Genomic DNA, 21,571 nt, shown 5'->3' with positions numbered 1-21,571 from the left:
CTGGTATCATTGCCTTTTTTATTGTCCTGTTGTTGTCTTTGTATGTACTGTAGTTGGTATTGGTATGTGTATTTATTGGACCATGAGTCTGGACATAAAAGTTGATTGATTGATTGATTATTTATGCAGTGACTCAACATCCTAAGCAACGTTTCTGGTCTTTCGTTTTCAGTCATTGTAAAAACATGAGCCCTACATGTGACCTGCAGCTAATGGGTGCACACATTCTATGTTCCACTAAAATATGGTGCATTAGTGAAAAGCTAAACACTGGCCTATCCCAAGAGTCTTAAGCCAGCAGGCACTTTGTATCTGTTTAGTTTACAAATCTGTTCAGTGGGATTTAAAGCTGTGAGACACACTTATTTTCCCATGCGATCCGTGCTTCCTCCGGATATATGTCATCCCTTTCCCTGTATTATTAAAATGCAAAGAAAGTAGACACAAATCACTTAATCTCACCTTGGCTTTCTGCTCAAACTCCTTGTATTCCTGCAGCAGGTCCTCACTGTCTGACAGGGAGGAGCCAAGCTGATCATTTTCCAAATACAAATCTGCATTTTCCTTGAACCAGTGTGTAACCTAGGACAGGGGAAAAAAAGAATTAAAAAAACAGAGTACGGCCTTTAAAAGTGCCTTCACTACTACTTGAAAAACATTTGTGTTGTCTTTTGTGGAGAACATAAATTGAATAAAAGCAAGCTTGGCTCGACCCGCACAGAGCCTGAACACAAGGAGGTCGCTCCTCTGTGATATTCATCCCTTGACACTTTGCCAAAGTTTGAGATTGAGTATCACATCTGAGCCACCTTCCTGGCATAGAGCCAGGAAGCCCTCACTACTTTCATTACGTTCGGCCCTCATACATGTCAACCAAGAATAAGCCATCACACACGGGCGGATGAAACACGACCAGCTGGTGCCACTCCATAATGAATTGCTTTACAAGCTCCGAAATAACAGAAATGTGATTCAAGTCACTGCGTTGTAAATTACTGAAAAACAGGGGGAACGTTTCAAGCAGAGTTTAAACTCTGAAATGCCAAATGAAAATCACAAACTCAATTAGACTGTCAATTATTAATACAGCGGTGCTTGAATTTGCTTCCACCAAACCAAGGGGAATTCCCACTGAGCATTTGTTGAAATTTAATAACAACATCCATGATTCATAACAAAGGGAAACAATGCTGGGGGACTATACATTCCAGTCCTGGTTATTAGGGCCCGAGCACCGAAGGGCGCAAGGCCCTATTGTTTTTCTAAGGATTATTAGGGCCCGAGCACCGAAGGGCGCAAGGCTCTATTGTTTTTGTAAGGATTATTATTATTATTATTACGAGTATTCCGATTTTAACTTTGTCTCAGAGCGTTTTCCTTTTTTGAGGTGGTTAACTCATTGAGTGCCAAATGCGTTGACGGCCAAAAACGTAATATTACGTTTTTAGCTTCTTTTTTTTTTATTACGAAACTAGACACTCTAACACACCTTATATGTGATTTTGGTAACTCTGTGATGAATGGAAAAGAAATAATGACGATCGAAAACTCATGAAAACGCAAGATCTGGACATTTTATCTGGACGTTTGATCTTAACTCCGCTTTTGATGGTTGCCACTTTGTTTCGAATCAGTCACTGATTAGCCTATCAGTAACATGCACGCCAGGTCAAAAACAGGTCATTTATTTTCGTGGGTTTATCACTAGGTGGCAGGTCTCGTGAGATCTCTTCCCAGAAACTTTGCAGGCAACACTTCTCAGGTGCTGATGAAGGGAGAAATGAAAAAGTCGAAGAAAAAGATATTGCAGCAGGTGCGTTTTCACCAGACAACGCTGGATGAGTCCACCTTTCTACTAAGACAAGATGACTCTGACCACGACAGGTCAAAAACATTACAAGGAGTGACTGAACACCGTGCTGAGGAGGGAGTTCCATCTCCACTACGAGCCGGGCCTAGCGGAGTGGGTGGTAGGCCGAGTCGCGCTTGCAAGAGGGCACGCCCTTGCCAGAGTGCCGAATATGTCGGTGATGGTGACACAGACGTTACCGACCAAGAGGAGGAGGAATTATGGAGTCCGACTCGATCATCAGCAGCAGGTAAGAATACAAACATCCTGCTCGCGTGTGCAGGGTGTGTAAGAAGCGTGGGTACAGAAGTGAAACGACCTACTACTGTACATCATGCGTTGTCCCATTACACCTCAAAGAGTGTTACACTCTGTACCACACACAGAGAGACTTTGCTACTCACACGTAGATTCACAATTATTTGGGATGGATTCCAGGATGTCTTGAAGGCCTTCATATTTACTGTATATATTTATTGTAATTTGTTTATTTATATTTATATGTGCAGTATTAAAATATGTATGTGTTTATATGTAAATATACTGCCCTCTAATATGTATATATATGTATATATGTGTTTATATGTAAATATACTGCCCTCTTATGTGGTATGATTTTGTATGGTATACTGTAATACATCTTGTAATACATCTTATGGACTGAATTTCATCTCAGGTGTGTTCATTCTACAGCAGTAGAAATGTGGTATTATTGTTTGTAGCCCCCCCACCACGATGATTTTGTGAACAGAAAAACTATATTTGTCTTACACAAGTCCTTTGACCCAGAAATGTAAGTGTCAGAAGAGTAGCAGGCTCAAACAGCATATATTTAATAAAAGACGCAATCCATTTCCATCTCCATTTCTAGAAAAAAAACAGGGATTTTGATGAAAACTAGCCACTGTTTAGCTTGGGATTTCTCAGGAACAGAGGCGTGTAGAAATACACGTTTTGCACCTACTGAGAGCTTAAAGTTTCACCTTTTAAACGAGCCATTGTATGTGTTCATAGCTATAACACAGAATATGCTGTGGCTGTCCAAAAATCAACAATGGTCTAGATTGCTGGCACTATAGCACAAAGCTTCCGAAAACAGCTTGGCATTCAATGAGTTAAGATGGGTGAAAAGTCTTGAAATTTGCCACACACATCAGGTGTCACGCAAAGCAGTTAGGTACAAGAGCTTGGTCCCGGGCGTGGCTCAGGGACTCGCTAGCGCCCCCTTAGGTGACTGATGCCGTGGTTGGCATATACTTTCAGCGAGACACACAAAATTTGGTAGGTGTGTGTATCTCGCCAAGATGAACAACTTTTGTATGTACAATGCATTACCCACGCCCAACAGGAAGTGAGGTATTAGGGATTTTGTGCGGACTAAAATGTGATGAATTGTGATGCCAAAAGAGGTGCTTCCCGTGGGTGAAAACGTATGAAATTTGGCACACACATCAAGAGGTACCGTGAATACACAGGGAAAAAGGCTTGGCACTGGGCTTGGCCCAGGAACTCCATAGCGCCCCCTTATGTCACTGTGACTTGTGGTTGGCATATAGTTTTAGATACAAACACCAAATGTGGTGGGTGTATGTAACTCCCAAAAACGAACAACTTTTGCATTAACATGCCATTAGCCACGCCCACAGGAAGTGAGGTAATTGAGATTTTGTGCGTTTTGGACATGATCAATTTTTACACACTTCTCCTAGACGATTGATCCGATACATGTCAAAGTTGGTATATATGATGCCAAGAGGCTGTTGATTCTAAATTGTGAAGCTTTTTTTGATATGTTGTCATTTGACGAAATGGCAAAATTATGAATGTCATAACCCTTCCACATAAATAATAAATGTGTCATAATTCACCATGCATCGCTTGAAATGTTTTACATTTCACAGGTCATTGAATACAATGGTAATAATGATATGTACATGCCCATAATGCATATTTGGCATTGCGCCACTACCTGACAACAGAAAGAATGGCAATTACACTGATCAATTTTAACATACTCCTCCTAGACGGTTTGTCAGATTCATGTGAAATTTGGCAAATATGATGGCAAGATGATGCTGATGTTAAATTGTGAAGGGATGTTTGATATGTTGTAATAAGTTATGATTTTAATATCTCACCACATAAACAGGAAATGTGTCATAAAGTCAAAGTGCATTGAATGAACAGTCTGAAACTTCTCAGGTTAATAGATATTATGATTATGAGAATATCCAGAAACCCAATTGGCCTCTCTGGCATAGCGTCACCACCTGGCCAAGCAGGATATGTGCCAGAAATGGGCAATGCCTTAAGTGATTGATCTTAACCTTTACAAAATATTGGATATCATTATTTTGATGATATTCACGTTTTGTACACACACACACTGTGAGAGCCACACACACAAAGAGAGACACACACACACACACAAAGAGAGAGAGAGACACACACACACACACACACACAAGACACACACACACACACAGACAGACAGACAGACAGACAGACACGCGCACACACACACACACACACACAGATAGAGAGAGAAACACACACACACGCTCACAGAGAGAGAGAGAGAGCAAGGGAGACACACACATACACACACACACACAAACAGAGAGAGACAGACACATATACACACACACACACACCAACACACAGAGTGAGCGAGAGACACACACACAGAGAGACACACACACACAGACACACAAACACACACACTCAAGCACACACACACACATGGAGTCTCATGGTTGGCATATAGTTTAAGCTACACACACCACATTTTTGGCAGGTGTATGGAACTCCCCGAGACAAACATCTTTCCAAAATGTCACGGGTTGCGGACCGCAGGTGCTCGGGCCCGCCATTGCCGCTTGCGGCTATATTTATTCCATTATTTTTGAAATTTTGTATCTGTTCACCACCAAACACGCACACACACACACACACACACACAGACACACGCACACACACACACACACACACACACACACACGCGCACACACACGCACACACACACACACACACGCGCCGCGCGACTTGCAGCGCACGCGTGCACACACGCACACACGCACACACGCGCACCACACGCGCACACGCACACACGCACACACGCACACACACACACACACACACACACACACACACACACACACACACACACACGCCGCACACACACACACACACACACACACACACACACACACACACACACACACACACACACACACACAGACTCACTTCCTGTTCTTGCTGCTCCCACTGGCAGATATTCTGGATGACTTCCAGCCTGTGCCGCTGACGTCTCATGTGTAGGTCCACCTGCCTGCGGCGATCCTGCAGCAGCTCCATCAGATACTCCACCTTACTGCAGCTGGACCGGGCTCCGTACAGCGCGTTGGAGAAGCGTAGGGCCTCGTCCACTTGGAAGTCACTCAGGTAGTCCAGCAACTCACGACTCTTGTTCAAGACAAGCATTGACTTTTCCAAAAGACCTGATGCAAAAGGAAGAATATTTACAGGATATTTAAGTGTTGAGGTCATTGTATGAATCATTCCTTTTATGCATCAAAGTTGGACAGATATTTTCCATTCTTATCTCCAACACATATTTATGCTCTTACACACAATATACAAATATGGTCATACCTCTAAGAACTTGCACTTGCTGCATAAATACAGACACCAAAGTTTTACTTTGAAGGAAAAAAATAAGAAGGAAAAAAATAACTTAGCCCTCTCTTCTATGAGTAAGTAAAATATTTGTTTAAGAACCAAAATACTTGTGTGCAATCAGTGGAATTTGTGAATGATTAATGGGAAGCAAAGCCAAATTCCAAAAGTCCCGAACAAACTGACTTTGCTGAACAACAAACAAATATGGCCCATCACATTTGCATGCAAGACAAGGCATTTCCTTTAGCCATCTTCATTTCTGTTGCAGCCCAAGGGTGTCAGTAGTGTGCTTACAGACTTGATTACATCTGAAAGATATTCAAATCTGAGCTCAATGCCTTTGAGGCATGGTGGAGAGCCGCCTGGGCGAGAGCAAATTGTTATTTCGCTCAAAACTCATCTAAGCGAGAGAGACAGATGCTCGAGAGAAAACATGAGAGGCTGCAAGAGAACACCAGGTTCAGGTCCCGGTCAGCAAACACATACGGGACATGATGTCACTGCTCTCATGGGGTCTTGTCCGAGAGACCCACAGCATGTGTGTGAAAGGTTCAAGGGTAAGAAAAAGAGGAGGGGGGTTAGGGGGTTGGGTTAGCTCTCCCACATAGCGATGGGCTGCGGGGTTGATTCGCGCCAGACCTGGGCCAATCCCGCTTCTGAGACTGTTGCTCTGGCCGTCCACTCACCTCGCTTAATAACGCTGTGTCTCTGGAGGAGCCTGGAGAGCGAGTCGGCGTCTGCGACCTCCTGGCCGACGCGTTGGAAATCCTCAGCCTCGTCGATTTTGATGGCAAACTAAAACAGAACAAAAATCATGCTCACGTTAGTCATGACACACACACAAATACACACACTATCAAAGAGGAGTGTCCAGTCATATCTCACACACATCATTAAATGGACACCAATGCTTGATAACTCATGGTGCTCTTCACTCATTGAGGTCTATATTGAATGTATTCTAATGGCTGTATGAAGTCAGGCCGAGTGTTTTCTGACATCAGGGTTAAGGCAGTATGAAACACCTGCATCCTGCGTCTGCAACAGGACTCATATTTCAGGGCTTTCACACTCTTATGAATGTTTTTGTCCACAAGTAACTATCCAGGCACTTTCAGAAAATAATACACATAGGGACAGAATGGGTAGAGTCCCTGTCTATCACTTCAGTTCTCAGTGAAGATGACCTTGAATATAAGTAGCTACAAATTGTGTCCATTATTCCACTACTGTACGTAAGAGAGCAGCAAAATAGTTGGTGACACTGCTTTGACATCAAAGCTACAGGTTGGAATCTGATCCAATTATTGGGCAGACCCTGTGATGCCTTCAGACAACAAACACCGGGGAGGGAGCGGATGTTCTCTCTCTCTGTCTCTCTCTTTCTGTCTCTCTCTCTCTCTCTGTCTCTGGAGCCTCAGAGCTGAGTCGAGCACAAACACGCAGGCCTTTGTACTTCCTGACGGTATCGAGCAGCATCACATTTCCTACCATAAAAGCTGTACAAACACAAAACAAGGCTTTGTGTTTCAAAAAGAAAATAAAACAAAACTGACAACACTGTTTTAATAAGAAAAAAAAGAGAAAAACATACGTAATGACAAGCTCAGAGGGGAGCTTGGCAGTGTTGGTTGTAACCTAGCATTAACTGGGGGGGGGGGGGCACCGAATGGAGGTGCACTGCAGCTTTTACCTCCAGGGCCCTGTCAAAGAACTCGGAGGCGAGCTGGAGGAGCGACCTGCGCCTCTCCAAGTGGGAGGCAAGGGTCCACCAGGCGTCGCTAAGGGTGTCTGCCATGGCCCCGTACACCACCTCCTCCCCAACCTTCTCCTCTGCCGTTCTGTCCGCCTTTGCCAGCAGAGCCCACACGCCTTCCTCATGTTTCTGCAGAAAGACATTCTCAGTTAGAACCATGTTCCATTTTCATTAACTATTCAGTCCTGGAGATATCCGAAGGCAGTATAATTAAATATGTTGTAAAGCTAACATTTCTTTCTAATACCCCTATCAATTATTACAAAATATGATGGCACGCAAGCAACTTTTTAAAACTACGTCAGTATAAAATACCACCCCCCCCACACACACACACACACAAAGAATCACTTTTGTGATAGTGATAAGACTGAAATTCAGAGAGTAGCTTTGAAGGTTCTATTTGAATGCTGGTGCAAAATCTGGCATACTACAAATGGTTACCATGATAGTGTAATCCAGTGACTATTTAACCACATGCAGTTGTGCTGGTCTGTTTTTAGTGCAGTTTTTTCGATGTGGCATGGGTCCTTTTTAATTAGAAGGCTGAGGCTTCTATCAGCTCAAGTCTTTAGTTACATTACTGTGTGCACTGAGAACGGCCCGGTCCTGGCCTCTTTTCTGATGGGTTGTGAAGTGTTGTTTAACAATCCGTGGAACTTTATTTTGAATTCATAATATTCCATAACAAAATGGTTTACAAGGAGGCTATTGTTAAAGTTGAATTGAGAGCCCATTTTCCTTTTGGTACTTGGGAAAGTGTACTGAGAGAGGGGGAAAGTGTTTGGCATATGTAAAATATCAGGCTTGGTGCTCCTGCCTGATTTCCATTACTGGGCACAGACCGTGGATGACGCAAGTCAGATATGAATATGAGGCACTCACTGTAAATCGACAATGTTTTTTTTAATAATATAAAATATAAATTATATAAATTAACCTTATATATCATTATTTAATAAATTAACTAAAACTTACAACTGAGTTTTCATGAGAAGTAAGCCCAGATCTGCACTATATGAAGACACTCGTGTAACAGCCATCTAAGCAATTGCACATATTAATAGATGACCAGTCACTTAAGATTAAATGACCCGCTGAACATATCTAGCTATCCAGCCATCCAGCCATCACTCTGGCTATTAAATAGCCTACAATACTCAATTCAAGCACATAAGTGCTACTCGTTTTATCATTTAATTACATGTTTATGTGTATGTGTGCTGTGAGTGCAGCTATGGACTATGGATCCTGCGGTTTCACATCTCTGCACTGATTATGGAGTCAGTGGTACAATGTGGCATGTGGTACAAGGCTGAGAGCTGTTCTTATTCGAAAGTCCAATGCGATCTATTTGACCGCCTTGCACGGAAATAGCCACTGAACTACAGGGGCCTATAATGAGAGATGGAAAAAATACTGTGTGGAAATAAAATAAATCAACAGCCATACCCGGCACAAGGGGAGGTCACTTTGCACAGGCAAAGACAGACATTAAAATATATAAAAATAAATTGTTAGCTGAGATTAGAAAAGAGCATGAGGGGCTGATGATAAATCATTGTCAGATGAAGGTAGGGATGTCACTTTCAATTACATTAACAATCACAGGACAGCTTTACAGTGTTGTGGGCTGTGTTGGTACAACCTTGAGCTTGGCGAGGAGCTGCTCGTGCTCAGTGAGGAGTTTCTTGGTCTCCTCCTGGTTGGCGCCAATCTCGAGCAGGTTGGGCTTGGCCTCCGTCAGCTGCAGCTCCACTAGCGTGCCACACTGGAGGGGAAATTAAAAGACACATCATACACCGACACGCAAACACACGCATGCACGCACACACACAGAGAGACAGAGAGAGAGAGACAGAGAGGGAGAGAGACCAAGGACATGTTTATGTGCGGAGGTGGGTGGTTCGAAACCTTATACCTGCAAACATGCCGCACGCGCCCACGTGGTGCGGCGCACATTTCACGGTCCGTAAACAAACCGCACAAATAGTCGCAGAGGGGAAACAACCTCTCTCTGGCATTCTGCCAAAGATCACCTAAAGGAAAAACTATGGAGAGCGGTCTCACATTTCCAAATGAAGTTGTTCCACAAATGATCGCCCACGGATCTGGTCCTCCGGAATGCAAATGAGCCCATCAAAAGGCTTAAAGAACGCATTTGAGAAATAAGAGAGAGTGGCAAAGGCGGCCGCCTGAAACCTTAAGAGCGCTGGCAGCTGCTCTGGCTTGTCTTAATCGCAATGTAAATGTGAGGAAATGCATTTAAACACAAGTGGATTCTGATGGTAACGCGTTGGGAGGCCGATTATTTAGCAGGCATGCAGTGGCCTTTGTCCAGTCCTGCGTGCCTGGTATTGTGGTAGATCCTGTACATGATGGCTTCAGAGGCCTTTGAGAAAAAAAAACTGCTTCACTCTTTCACTTGACAGTTTACAGTTAAAGGCTATTAATAATAAAGACCATATGATGATGTCTCAGAACAGCAATAGTACCGAGTGCTCTTTGTGTGTTTTGCTGCTGTCCTACATGGTCAATCCTACATGGATCTCTACAGTTAGGCTTCCATACATCTGACCATGGGATGAGTGAAAGCTTTGCAACAGGACCATGTCATCTGCAAGCCTGGTGGAAAAACAAAAAGGTTTATTGACGACCTGACTGTCAAATACGACGAACCGTGTGTTTGAGACATAATTGACCACAGATAATTTCCCCTGCCCTGTTCAGGGCTGCTCTTTGGATTAATCGATAGGGACGACAGATGCTGTAAGGACAGTGTCTACCGATTGCAGACCAATCAATAGTATCTAACTGAGGGGTTTGAGGGTCAAAGCAAAGCCATTGTAAGGTGTTACTGAGATTACTGAGACCTACTGTTGTCTCTACAGGAACCCTGTCAAATCATTACTTAACTGTGTAGGTTGATTTGGGAAATCTGCTGATTCAAGAACAGGAACTATTGATTTGTCAATAGGGTACAACAGTTCAAAACCGTATGTAAACAACCACTAAACCTCTAGACCTACCATTTCAAGGCTACACCCAAAGTTGGTGTACAAGCAACAAAAACAGTCCACAAGACATCCTGAAATCAATGTTTACCTTAACAAACCGAGATAACAGAGTATTTAGAAGTAGTACTGTACCTTCAGTACTGTAATGACTAGCTGGGAGTCCCCAGCTTGCACAGCCACAGTGCTGATTGTTGTTGTGGAAGGGTCACCTTCCCAAGACATTCTCGTTTACGTCCACAAGTCCAACACGTCCACAAGTCCAACACCCCAGCAGCAGGCTCTCCCCTCCACTTCAACACCCACACTTTGCTTTATCCAGCCCGTCCCCACATCCAAAAATCCAACAATGGCTATTCAGCGCATGCTTCTTGACTGTACACTCCAATAGTCCTCTGGTCAACAGGTAAATTCCAGCTTGTTAGAGAGAGAGAGAAAATGAGAGGCTCTGCTTTAATGCCCACCAAACAGTCTCTTGCTGTGACAACTGGCTTGGATGAACACTCGACTCCAACCCCAGCGTACAAGTTGACAGGGCAGAGCACCGCGTGTTAAAAATAGAAATATCCACTAGGTTTATCACACAGCGCTGAGAGCCATTTGACACACCCCTAGTTTGGTGGCTCTGCTCTCTCCACACCACTCTCTCTCTCTCTTTCCCTACATCCGTCCCTCATCCTTTCTCTCTCCCTCTCTCTCTCCCACACTCCCGCCTTTTCTCTGTCTGTCTGTCTGTTCTGGTCACCCTTTGGCCCTGATGTACGGGAAGGTTGAAGGGGACACCCACACAGGTTTTGGCCCAAGCAGAGATCAGAGTGTGACGATCAGATGGGGAGTGGGAACGTTAAAAGAGCACCACTGATGTGCCCCCCCCCTCTCCCAAAACCCTTCTTGTTCCCTCAAGAGGAATAACTCCTGTCACCTCCACAGCCAAGCTTCCCCTGAGCCTGCATGCCAGTGTTTTAAAGTCCAGTTAAACCCCAACAGCACAGCCAACAGTGATCTCTAGAAAGTTCTATGAATGCAGCAAATACTTGCGACATGAAGTCATCCTAAAAAAGTTGTTTTTAGTAACTCCCTCAGAAATATATATTTGGAACTTCAATACGTTCTCCTGGGACTGATGCAATCCCCAGAGAACATCTTGTTCAAAGAGAAACCCATTGAAGTAAAAAACAAGGCAGTGTGTTTGGGGGGAGCGAGGAGGGTATTAAGTCCTAATAAAATGGGACTCTGATTCCCTGACTACAGCACAATGGAAGGAAAAGCCCACAGAGACAATTTGATACTTAACTTTGCAGGGAAACGCAACCAGGGACCCGGTTTCCTGATAACAGACATTTAAAGCCTTTTTTCCTCTTGCTCGCACTCTCTCTTTCTCTCCTCACACATGAAACACAACATATGCTGTTTCTAAACCCGGCTTTAAACATTGCTGCGGCGGCTTCAAAATGACAAGACAGTGACAATACCAAACATGTTCATGATTTATGCAAGTCTCTATTCTGACAGTGGCTTACCCATCAAAGCCCATGTGTTTTTCAGGATTCTCTAGGTCACTTCCTAGCGGCGTCTGGTATATACCATACAGAGGAAACCTCAGGGAACTGCACAGGGAGAGACAATGATAAATCAGATACCCTTTAATCCCCTGGAGTCTCCGTGACACAATCTCACAATCATGACATGTTTTCGTACTTGACAGAAAAGTGCCTTGAGCTAAGTATTAATGGGCTCAATGTTGTGACATGCTGGAAAGCGCCACACATTAGCAACGAGAGAAAAGTATGCCCTCGTCAATCTCTTGCTTATTTTGATATCTGAGTGTGGTCCCAATGTGACTATAAAATATACAATACAGATATGTCATACACAAATACCTCACATAATTCATTTCTTGAATTTCCCCTTGAGGATCAATAAAGTATCTATCTATCTATGTAATGCTCTGCAGAAATAATAAGAGAAAGACAATAGCCTAGATTTAATGCTTTCATTCATCCATTCTTACTCTACCAGCAGCTGCAGAGGTGAATTGTATAGCTTGTAACAGTAACATTTTCACATCAGCAAATTATCCCTTAGAGACATGGGAGAGCAGAACTAAATTGTTATTGTTCAAAAATGAAAGTCAGAGAGCAAAAAAAAATCAAACGAAAAAAAACATGCATGCTTTAGCTGATCACCTTTGCTGCTGCTACAGAAAGGTTCAGTTAAGGCCACACACAATGAGTTGTGACACTGTTTCCCCAAATGACATGCCGCTCATTTTATAGAGCATGAAAATACACTAACAGGGTGATGTCTGTCCACTCCTTCAGGCCACATGCCAGCCATATCACTGCCACACATTTCTTTGAGTGCTCATTGGAGAGACCTGTTCGAATTACCACTGATACCACAACATTCTTCTCTGTCTTTCTTTTTCTTTGTTTTTTTATTTTATTTTGATAGGCATGCCACGTCCCCCCGTGAGGCTCCAGGCAGTAGTGGCAGCTGCAAAGTTGGCAGGACAGCTGAGAAAGTAGATAGCCCTCAGAAGTTTGAGCGCACCAGGGATAGCCGAGGTCCTGGCAGGCCCTAGACATGCTGGCCATCTGTTTGGTTGGAGGGAGGGAGGGAGAAGGGGCGGGGGTCTCCTGATAAATCAGGCAGCGCGTCGCTGAGTGGCCTCTGCTAAATCACCGGGGCTATAATTAGTCTCCGACTCTCAGCGTCACATCAGTTACCGATGCACAGATGAAACCAAACCCAGTCCACCGACCAATGCTCACAATGGCATCACATGTGCAACGTGCCTGTATGCAAACATACAGTACAAAGACCATACCCACAAACACAAATGTATATGTACCCACACAACACACAGGAAGAATATTCTTTCACATAATATGTAACATATAGACAGAACCCAGATCTTCATGTACACATGTTACCACATCAAATGCTTCATGTCATTAACTCTAATGAATACAATTCAGAAGGCCATTTTTCAATCTTCTATGTAATTTGACAGGCAAGCCCCTCCCCCATGTGGTCTTGAAAGGGGCACAATATTAAATACAATTAATTTCATTAGTGAGGGCAGGCTATTCTTGACATGCTACCCAGGGCCTTGCCAATAGATGTCAGAATAGAGTGGCATATGTTATTCAACAGCATCATCATTGCCCTCTACACAAAGGAGCTGGGCTATAAATAAGCACCAAGAGAGGGTACTGCAGTACGTCTGTAGTCCTCTCATTATAGCATGCCACTGCATATGTGGGTAGGGACTACAGTACATGTACATATGCACAGTCACTGGCTGCAGTAACATTACTATGCAACTGCATGGCTCGGCCTTTCTTCAATTTGGTACCAGCGAGGGTAGTGCTGCAGCACAAAGTCAGAGTCCGCTTATTACAGCACTCCAATGCATGTGTGCGTGTGAGTGGAGTATGTGTGCATACCCACAAAGGACACACACACACGCACACTGGCAGGAGTACTATACCACCGGTTCAGTTTGCATGTCTCCAAAATGGAGTTTATCTTGAGGCAAAGAGATGAGGAGAAACACCTATTGGAGCCACCTGCAACTTGGAATAAACAAAGGGAATCAGAGAGTGTGAGAGAGAGGGAAAGAGAGAAAGAGACATTCACATACACAAACACATTTTCAAAAATCAATATTGCCAACAGGCATGGGAATGTAACCAAGCAACACAGCAAAAAAAGACAAAACATAATGTGTAACAACAGAGATGTTTTTTAAACACCACTGTATAGTTTGTGGGCCCAAAAAGATTAGAATGGCAAGGGTAAACTGTTATAACATGTCATGGAAATAATTTAAAACAAACTGTGGAGATATAATTTGTATAATAAATTGGATTTTGTCATTAGCCACATTTACATGGACGCTTCTACTCCAATTACAAGTGGAATAACTGCTCAATTAAAATGAAAATTCCTAAGGCGATCAGAATTTTAATCTGACTTAAAAGACGTGGTGTACACCTAGTCCGCTCTTATTCCGATTATTCGGATTGACTGCTTTATCTTCTCAAGGACAAGTAGGCAACAGCGGTTATTCTGATGAAAGATTCTAAAGCGCTTGAGTGCACCTGATCGGGCACAACAGACGGCACAACATTTTCAATCGAAATAGTTTTATCGGAATGACAAAAAAAAAAAGTATGTAAATGTGGCTAGTGACAAAATTACTTTCTACCAAAGATTCTAGAACAGAGCCCTGTTCTAGAATCTTTGCTTTCTACTGTTCTCCACATTCCACACTTTCTGGAAAGGTGCAATCATAGATACTGACATCTACAAGGTGCAATGAAGAAATAAAGACCTTTAGCGAGAAAAAAAAAAAACTGACTTCATAAAAAGATAATCCCAATTATAAGCTTGCCAAATTCACATTCAAACAAGATCAGCTTAATATTAATTAAACATCATTTAAAAATAGCAAAGTCCTTCAAAATCTTCCATTATTCTCTGGATTTGCATGTAAATGAGTGATAGGCTTCTTCACACCTAATTGCCATGCATCCCAATAAACAGAAAAATCAATCCCTCTTCTCCACATACCACATCTACACTTACAGAGAACTGTTATTAACTGAAGTCATCAGGTAAACAGGAATGAAGACGGTAAACATTATTTCAGGAGATGACCAGTATTCATCTGTCATCCTCAAAATGCTGAAACAATGTATTATTTGTCTACCCTGGAAATCCAGAGTTCTCACGAGAGCACAATGGAATTGTCTCTGCGAGACACTCTGGCAATGAGCAATGATGCACGTTACTTTTACCCCTTGCATTCCGGGGAACCAGTTAAACTGATGAAGACAGCGCTGCAACGTTGGACAGTACACATTGGTCGTAGTGTTATCCGATTGCGTCGAAGTCCGAAATCATTCAGAGTAAACATGGTCTAGTGTTATCCAAGTGCGTGCAGTGAGATTTTTAAATGCATGCTTGTTGCCACCCCTCGAGTTGGGCCACATTGTTCTTGGCCAGACCCTTAATCTTTCTAGATTATTAGGGTCTGGATTTTCCAGGCTATTATTTGTCTGTATACTGAAAGAAAACACACACAGACAAAGGAAACACAAAAAGCATATTTATCCTCAGTTTGCTGTTCATTTGCCAATTTATTTCTTGTGACCCATGTGTTCATTAAACACATAATTAGCTTATGCTTAAATGTAAAAATGCCAAGTTTTGTACAAATTTAAAGGCATATCAATTAAAATACAAAACAAAATAAATATGGAATTATTATAACAGCATGCCTCAAAAAGCAGGAAAAAGTACATATTAGAAGGACAATTATGAGATGCAACATCATTTGTTTCACATTTTATTTATCAAAACAAAGCTTGAAGCCACAGTTCTAGTCTAGGATTTCAACAAGGCTTTGTTTTCATATTGTAACTTGATACACACAACTAATGTCGTCTGCTAAATGTCTTTATGGGCTAGTTGATGTCTCCCATGACTAACATTGCTGTCTGAACTTTAACCAGTTAGGTTGGCAGTTTGTGTCCAATTTAAAGTCCTTCCGTTCTTGCATTGGCACAATAAAAAATATCGATAGAGAGTTTTGCTTAAGTACTCAAATACACTGAAGTACTGCAAAACAGGAAGCAACAGAAAAGAAATACAAAATACATTGCTGACGGTCAATGGAAAAGTTTGCCAGGAGGCCAAGAAACTCTACAGCACCAGGTTAAAACAAAGCCAGATGTGGTGCTCCCGGCACATTCTACAGGTTTAGTAGCACCGTAAAAAAAGCTTGAGTCACCAGCCTGCGTAACGGAGGACAAGTGCCAGTAAACAAAGGTAAAGCTTTTAAGGGGGGAACAAGTTCAGTGCAGTCTTTTCTCGTTTCTTGTCTCTTTTTGTTTATTTATTTTTTTTGGATGTCTTCTCATTTTTTCCCGTGTGCTATAAGCAATGTTAGGGGATTTCGGCAAGCTGTCTATCTTTAACAGCACTCGGTAAGTTAAGATGATCTGGCAAAGGCAGCGTGTAACTGAGATGGTAGGAGCATGAGCGTACCGACCCCCCCCCTACATAAAAATCTGACCAACACCTAGAGCACGTGAGGATGAGGCGATGTTCCGGAAGGGGGTTCCCAGGCTCCGAATGGGGGGGTGGGGTCACGATGCGTAATTGAGAGGCTGCATTAGCTCTCCAGCTCTTCAGTCTCTAGTGCCTCTTCCTGGTCCTGGAGCTGCTCCACCTCCTCCAGCTGGAAGCGTTTCTCCTCCACCAGCTTCAGCTTCTCCCGCACACTCTCCGCAGACGACGCCATGTCGCCAGGGCTGCCAAAGAAGTGCTCACTCCTGCTCCGGCAAGAGATATGGGGAGTCAGGGGTGACACAGGAAAAAGGAAGGAGGTAGAAATAGGAGAGAGGCAAAAGAGAGGGAGAAAGAGAAAGATAGGAGAGAGTGAGAGAAAGAGAGAGGGGGAGAGAGAGAAATGGAGAAACAAAACAGGAAGAAGGGAGAGACAAAAGTGAGTCATAGTAATTAAAATAAATACAAAGAAAGTGCATAGGATAAAAGAGGGATAAAAAGAGGTAGAGAAACAAGGAGACATGGAGAAAAAAAAGAAGAGTTTTCTGAGCAGAGTCTCTGTTGAATGGCTTTGTGCATGCCTGAATATCTTTGAGTTGTTACTATTGTATTCAACAAGAGACAGATTACATTGTAATGCAAATAAAAAAACTCACACAAACAATGAACACAAGGTCAGTCTAACAGTCCTTGAAATCTTAACAGCAAATAAAACATGTGATTGCTGAATGGTGACTGAACAAGTGTTGAATGAAAACATCATCTAACCTAACTAGAGATAATAAACGGCACATTTCCTGACAAGCACATTAGCATTTGGCAAACATGCTCCTCTGCCTTCTCAAGAAATACTACACCACAATAAAAATAGACAGAGGAAACAAGGGAACACTTTTGTTAACACAGAGAAGGAGAAAAAAAATGTGAGTGTCGCTGATACATTTCAAATGAAACGTGAGTTACTGGGTGAGTGAGTGAGTGAATCCACAGCCATGGAGCAGAGCATCCAGAGGATTAAAAGCTTGTCGGGGCTCGGCGTGAGGCTCTTAAGCCATCCCCACCCCACCCCTCCTCCTCCCCCGCTCTCGGCTCTCTTACCCGTCTGGGAATATGACAGGCACAGTGAGGCGGTCCAGGAGAGACTTCCCCAGCACCACCACCTCCTCACACGACTCCAGGTCCAACACCATGAGCTCAGCCTGCTCCGGGCTCTCTTTCAGCAGCTAAGATTACGCAGTCCCGAGGTAATGGAAACCCAGGGAAGAGAGAAAGACAGAGAGAGAAATGGGGGGGGGAGGCAAGAAGAGAGGGAGAAAGGAGAGGGGGAGATCTTTAATGTTTGAGACTTAACAGGTGCTCACGATCTCTCTGAGTGCAAAGGATGGAGAATTTCAGACACTTTGAAGGCCAGAGCACATTCCGTGGGCCCTTTATCTAAATATTGTAGGTTTTCCTTTCTGTATTTTTCCCCCCATGTAGAGACGGCAGAGACATGGTCTGCTCTTTACAGACGGCTTCAAGTTGAGTTTTTGATTTTACTTAAGTACAGGAGGTTATTTGCCAACAGCAGCAACGCAATCCATTTCTGTATGTAAACAGCATTAAAAGAACACATAATAGAGACTCAGCAGATAAAAGACTTGAAAGCAAACAGGGACATCTACAAACAACAATGCATCTCTTCGCTCTTTATGACTACAATTTTCCCATTATTTTGCCCAGAGATGAATCTGCCTTTGTGAAATATTTCCTTTTTTACCCCTTTCCGGCAGCTTTCTTGAGATAGACATAAGACATAATGACAGACTCCAAACTTTCAAAAGCGGTTCAGTTGAAAGGGAAATAGTTGAAACGGAGGTATTCAAATGGATACGGTCTCACGCTGCTGCTTTGTTCTGCCATTCCTACTCTGTCATCACACACAAGTCTTAATAGATCTGTTATTAGTTAGAAGAACAATTGTCGGTAGGTGTTCCTACTGCTAAGATGACAAAGGCTGACGCCAAATAGAGTATAAAATTGAGGACTATGATATTTGGGTAGTGCTGATTAGAGTGTTGAAATGTTCTAATTCAATCAAAGTTCTCATTACGGAGAAACAAAGACTAGCAGTGAAGATTCCAACGGTAAAAGTGACTCAAACTGTGAAGCCAATTCGAACACGAAGAAACTGTGCAGACTGAAATAGGAAAGGTGATTGAAATAGGATAGGGGAGAGGAGCTTTAGTTAAAGTTAGGGTTGGGCTGTAGAATGCAAAAGATTCTTGCAATTGTCGGCTCTTGGCTTTGTGGAGATAAGATACCAAACTCTAAGTGAGCTGTTTGCAGACATGCACTCCTCACTTCTGTGCCCATGAGACTACAGAACTTATTTATAGTCTCTCTTCATCATTAACAATTAATATCGTCCAGTAACACAGAAATATATAAATACTGAAATGTCCTAGTAAACACTGGTAATGTTTTAAGTCGGCAACAACACACTGCACTGCACACATGCCATACGCACATTCTCTGCGGAGGTGTGGAAGGAGCTGGCCATCTCCAGCCGGTGCACTCGTTCCTCGGAGGTGACGGAGAACTGCTTCCACACACGGTTCAGACGGGGCAGCGTGTCGCCCGAGGAGCGGGTGGTGCAGCGCAGGGACTGGCACAGGACCACCGTGGCCTGGAGGAGCTGCCGACCATAGTCATAGGTGCTCTGGAACACACACACACACACACACACAAAATGTCAAGGACTATTTTACTATGCACAACAGACTAAACTTTATTGTAGACAGTGCTTACTGTGAGTCCACAGCTGAAACTCACACAACTCCACAAATCAATAACACATTCATAAAATATGCCTTCTACAGGTAGCATAAATCTTCTAGTGTAGGAAAACAACACAAAAATGTAAAATTTTTTTTTTTCTTCAAGAAAAAAAATTTGCAATCAAATTGGTGATCCCATTTTAAACTACCACCTACAACCGATATGTGTGCTCAAATGTAAATGTGTAGTAAATCACCAATGACTTGTATCCATGCCTGAGTCATGGGCAACATAAACCAACATCAACAATGTCAGTGTCTTTACTGACCAAACCAATGGGCTTTTCATTCAAAAGTGTTATGCAAGCAGGTTCGCCTTGGAAATCAGGGTCAACATCCAATGTGCCTGCATGCCACTTCATACTTTTTACAGTACTACTCAAATATTCAAGGGTCAATCAACATTAGCTCATTTTCCCTCTTAATTCAAAGGAAGCATGCTTTATGTAAGCAGGTTCATCTTGTAGATTAGAGCTATCACTTTGTAGGACTTATAGGATAGGATTTTATAGGATTTCAACACAGAGCGGTCATTCAGCTGAGCCAATTTTGCTTAATGTTGTACCTGTGCAACATCAACAAACTTTTTGTGCTTCTCCAGGAGCACTTTGGTCTCCTGTGAGTCATCGCCCAGTCTCAAGTGGGTCTTCAGCAGAGCGTCCAGCAGCTCCCCCAGCCACTCCACCGCCTGGCCAGAGAGGAAGAGCTCAGAAGTTAGACATCAAAGCCCCCACATCAAAAACATGTTCTTCAATAGTGAGAAAGGCAGTCAAGTGAAACTGACCTGTGAGGCGTCCTCTTCACACTTGAAAAGCTGGACCATCTGAAGCATCTTCAGTCTCCGCACATCCACCATATCTTCACACCTGGAGAGCGACAGCAGGATTATCGACACAGACTTCACACATTTTGTTTTTCATTTTTTTCCACTCCTACTGGGGCACTGAAAATAAATAGGTTTTTAATGGTGTAACGGTAGACTGCTGGCACGCGGCTGTGCAGTATGTACATTAGGTAACTCTCCCTCCCGATGCCTTCAGAGATGAGCCAGTAATAGATGCTAGCACCCATGAGTTTTAGCTCCCTTGCTAGCAGCTTGCGTCCCAATCCGAGGTGCTGCAAATTATGGGTTTGAGTACGGGCAACTACGCGGTCAACACAACATAGGTTACAATGGCACTGGTGTCCAATGCTCAATTTTGCCTTTCGAGTGGCCTACAATGATGACTAACTGACCTTTGTTTGCGGAGCTGCATGTCCTCCATGACACTGTGGATGTGGTCGACATTTTCCTTGTTCTCCAGCGGAGCTTCTTTTCCATACGACCAGGAGGCCTGATTGGACATTTGATCCAGCAGAACCTGACCCTTCTCTTTGAGGCCTTGTAGGGCGCCATCTATGGGCAGATGTGAGGAACAGCAGTGAACCACAAGCCAACACATCAAAACATACATAAATAAACAAAAGAAAAGGTCACACAAACAGCAGGTGACTAAACCAACCCTCCATTTTCCCAATCTAAGTTGACACTGTCAATGACGGCAAAGGTGCCAATAATGTTTTCTTTAAAAAGTGTAAAGTAACTGCACCTCACAGATATTTCTGACAAAGCACCATGACCAATACCAACACACTAGAATAAACAACACACACACACACACACATTACAAACAGCAGGTTATAAAACACCTACAATTCCCCTACGGTCAGCTGATAACTATAAGCCAGTGACAGAGTAAAACTAGATGGCTCATGATTGCTACTCTTGACAGGGGAGAGTCGTGACGAGGCTCAGAGAGCGCAGCGGATGCTGCTAAAGCTCAGGTCTACTGCTCACCTACGCTCTTCAGCTTCTCCTCCAGGTGCTTGAGGGTCTGCTGGATGGCGGCGCCGTCCGCGGGGGCTACGTCGGCACAGAGCATGCCGAGCAAGCCGTCCAGCTGCTGGGACAGCTGAGGGGGAGGAGGAGGGAGAGAAGGAACCAGAACATGAGCCAGCGCCACCGCTGCGTTCACGATCACATCATTCAAAAGACAGTGAGTGTTTATGGATGTTCCCTGCTGTGCGCATGTTTTTCTGCGAGGTTATAAGGGGTTTGGAAGTGGCTGGTAATGAGGACAGAGAGAAAGTAGTCTTCCCACAGCAGGCTGAATTAGTAATAATAATGATCTGCTAATTAGCGCCGGTTTCCAGCCAAGAGGTTCGGCTAATCGGAGTGAAATCAGTGGGCCCCAGTGCACCCAAGAAGCAAAAGCAGGGAAACTATTTCACCATTGTACCAGGAAACTATCAGTTGAATTGACTTGATTTAAATTTTCTTTCAAAGCAATTAAATTAATTTGATTTATAGATTGGGTCATTAACAATAAAC

The 21,571-nt window shown here is 43.3% G+C and overlaps 2 protein-coding genes across 9 annotated transcripts in view; both read right to left on the bottom strand.

The window, feature by feature from the left end:
- Window positions 1–10,999, bottom strand: part of ccdc141 (coiled-coil domain containing 141) — a 29,478-nt gene extending 18,479 nt beyond the window's left edge. For both annotated transcript variants that reach the window (XM_048239520.1, XM_048239521.1), the window contains exons 1-6: window positions 10,436–10,999; window positions 8,935–9,057; window positions 7,224–7,415; window positions 6,217–6,325; window positions 5,096–5,349; window positions 463–582 (exon numbers count right to left, since the gene is read on the bottom strand). In XM_048239520.1, the coding sequence (XP_048095477.1) occupies window positions 463–582; window positions 5,096–5,349; window positions 6,217–6,325; window positions 7,224–7,415; window positions 8,935–9,057; window positions 10,436–10,525 (888 nt within the window). In that variant the 5' untranslated portion in view covers window positions 10,526–10,999. The remainder of the gene's footprint in view (window positions 1–462; window positions 583–5,095; window positions 5,350–6,216; window positions 6,326–7,223; window positions 7,416–8,934; window positions 9,058–10,435) is intronic.
- Window positions 11,000–15,403: 4,404 nt separating this feature from the next.
- The window catches only part of sestd1 (SEC14 and spectrin domains 1), a 28,311-nt gene continuing 22,143 nt past the window's right edge, over window positions 15,404–21,571 (bottom strand). For all 7 annotated transcript variants that reach the window (XM_048239845.1, XM_048239841.1, XM_048239846.1 and 4 more), the window contains exons 13-19: window positions 21,038–21,152; window positions 20,437–20,596; window positions 19,985–20,066; window positions 19,766–19,888; window positions 18,891–19,082; window positions 17,480–17,604; window positions 15,404–16,647 (exon numbers count right to left, since the gene is read on the bottom strand). In XM_048239845.1, coding sequence (XP_048095802.1) covers window positions 16,488–16,647; window positions 17,480–17,604; window positions 18,891–19,082; window positions 19,766–19,888; window positions 19,985–20,066; window positions 20,437–20,596; window positions 21,038–21,152 — 957 coding nt within the window. In that variant the 3' untranslated portion in view covers window positions 15,404–16,487. The remainder of the gene's footprint in view (window positions 16,648–17,479; window positions 17,605–18,890; window positions 19,083–19,765; window positions 19,889–19,984; window positions 20,067–20,436; window positions 20,597–21,037; window positions 21,153–21,571) is intronic.

Source organism: Alosa alosa, chromosome 3 (assembly GCF_017589495.1).
Source record: "Alosa alosa isolate M-15738 ecotype Scorff River chromosome 3, AALO_Geno_1.1, whole genome shotgun sequence".
Taxonomy (NCBI): Eukaryota; Metazoa; Chordata; class Actinopteri; order Clupeiformes; family Clupeidae; genus Alosa; species Alosa alosa.
The sequence above is the reverse complement of the archived record's forward strand: the minus strand, read 5'-3'. Positions and strand labels throughout refer to the sequence as shown.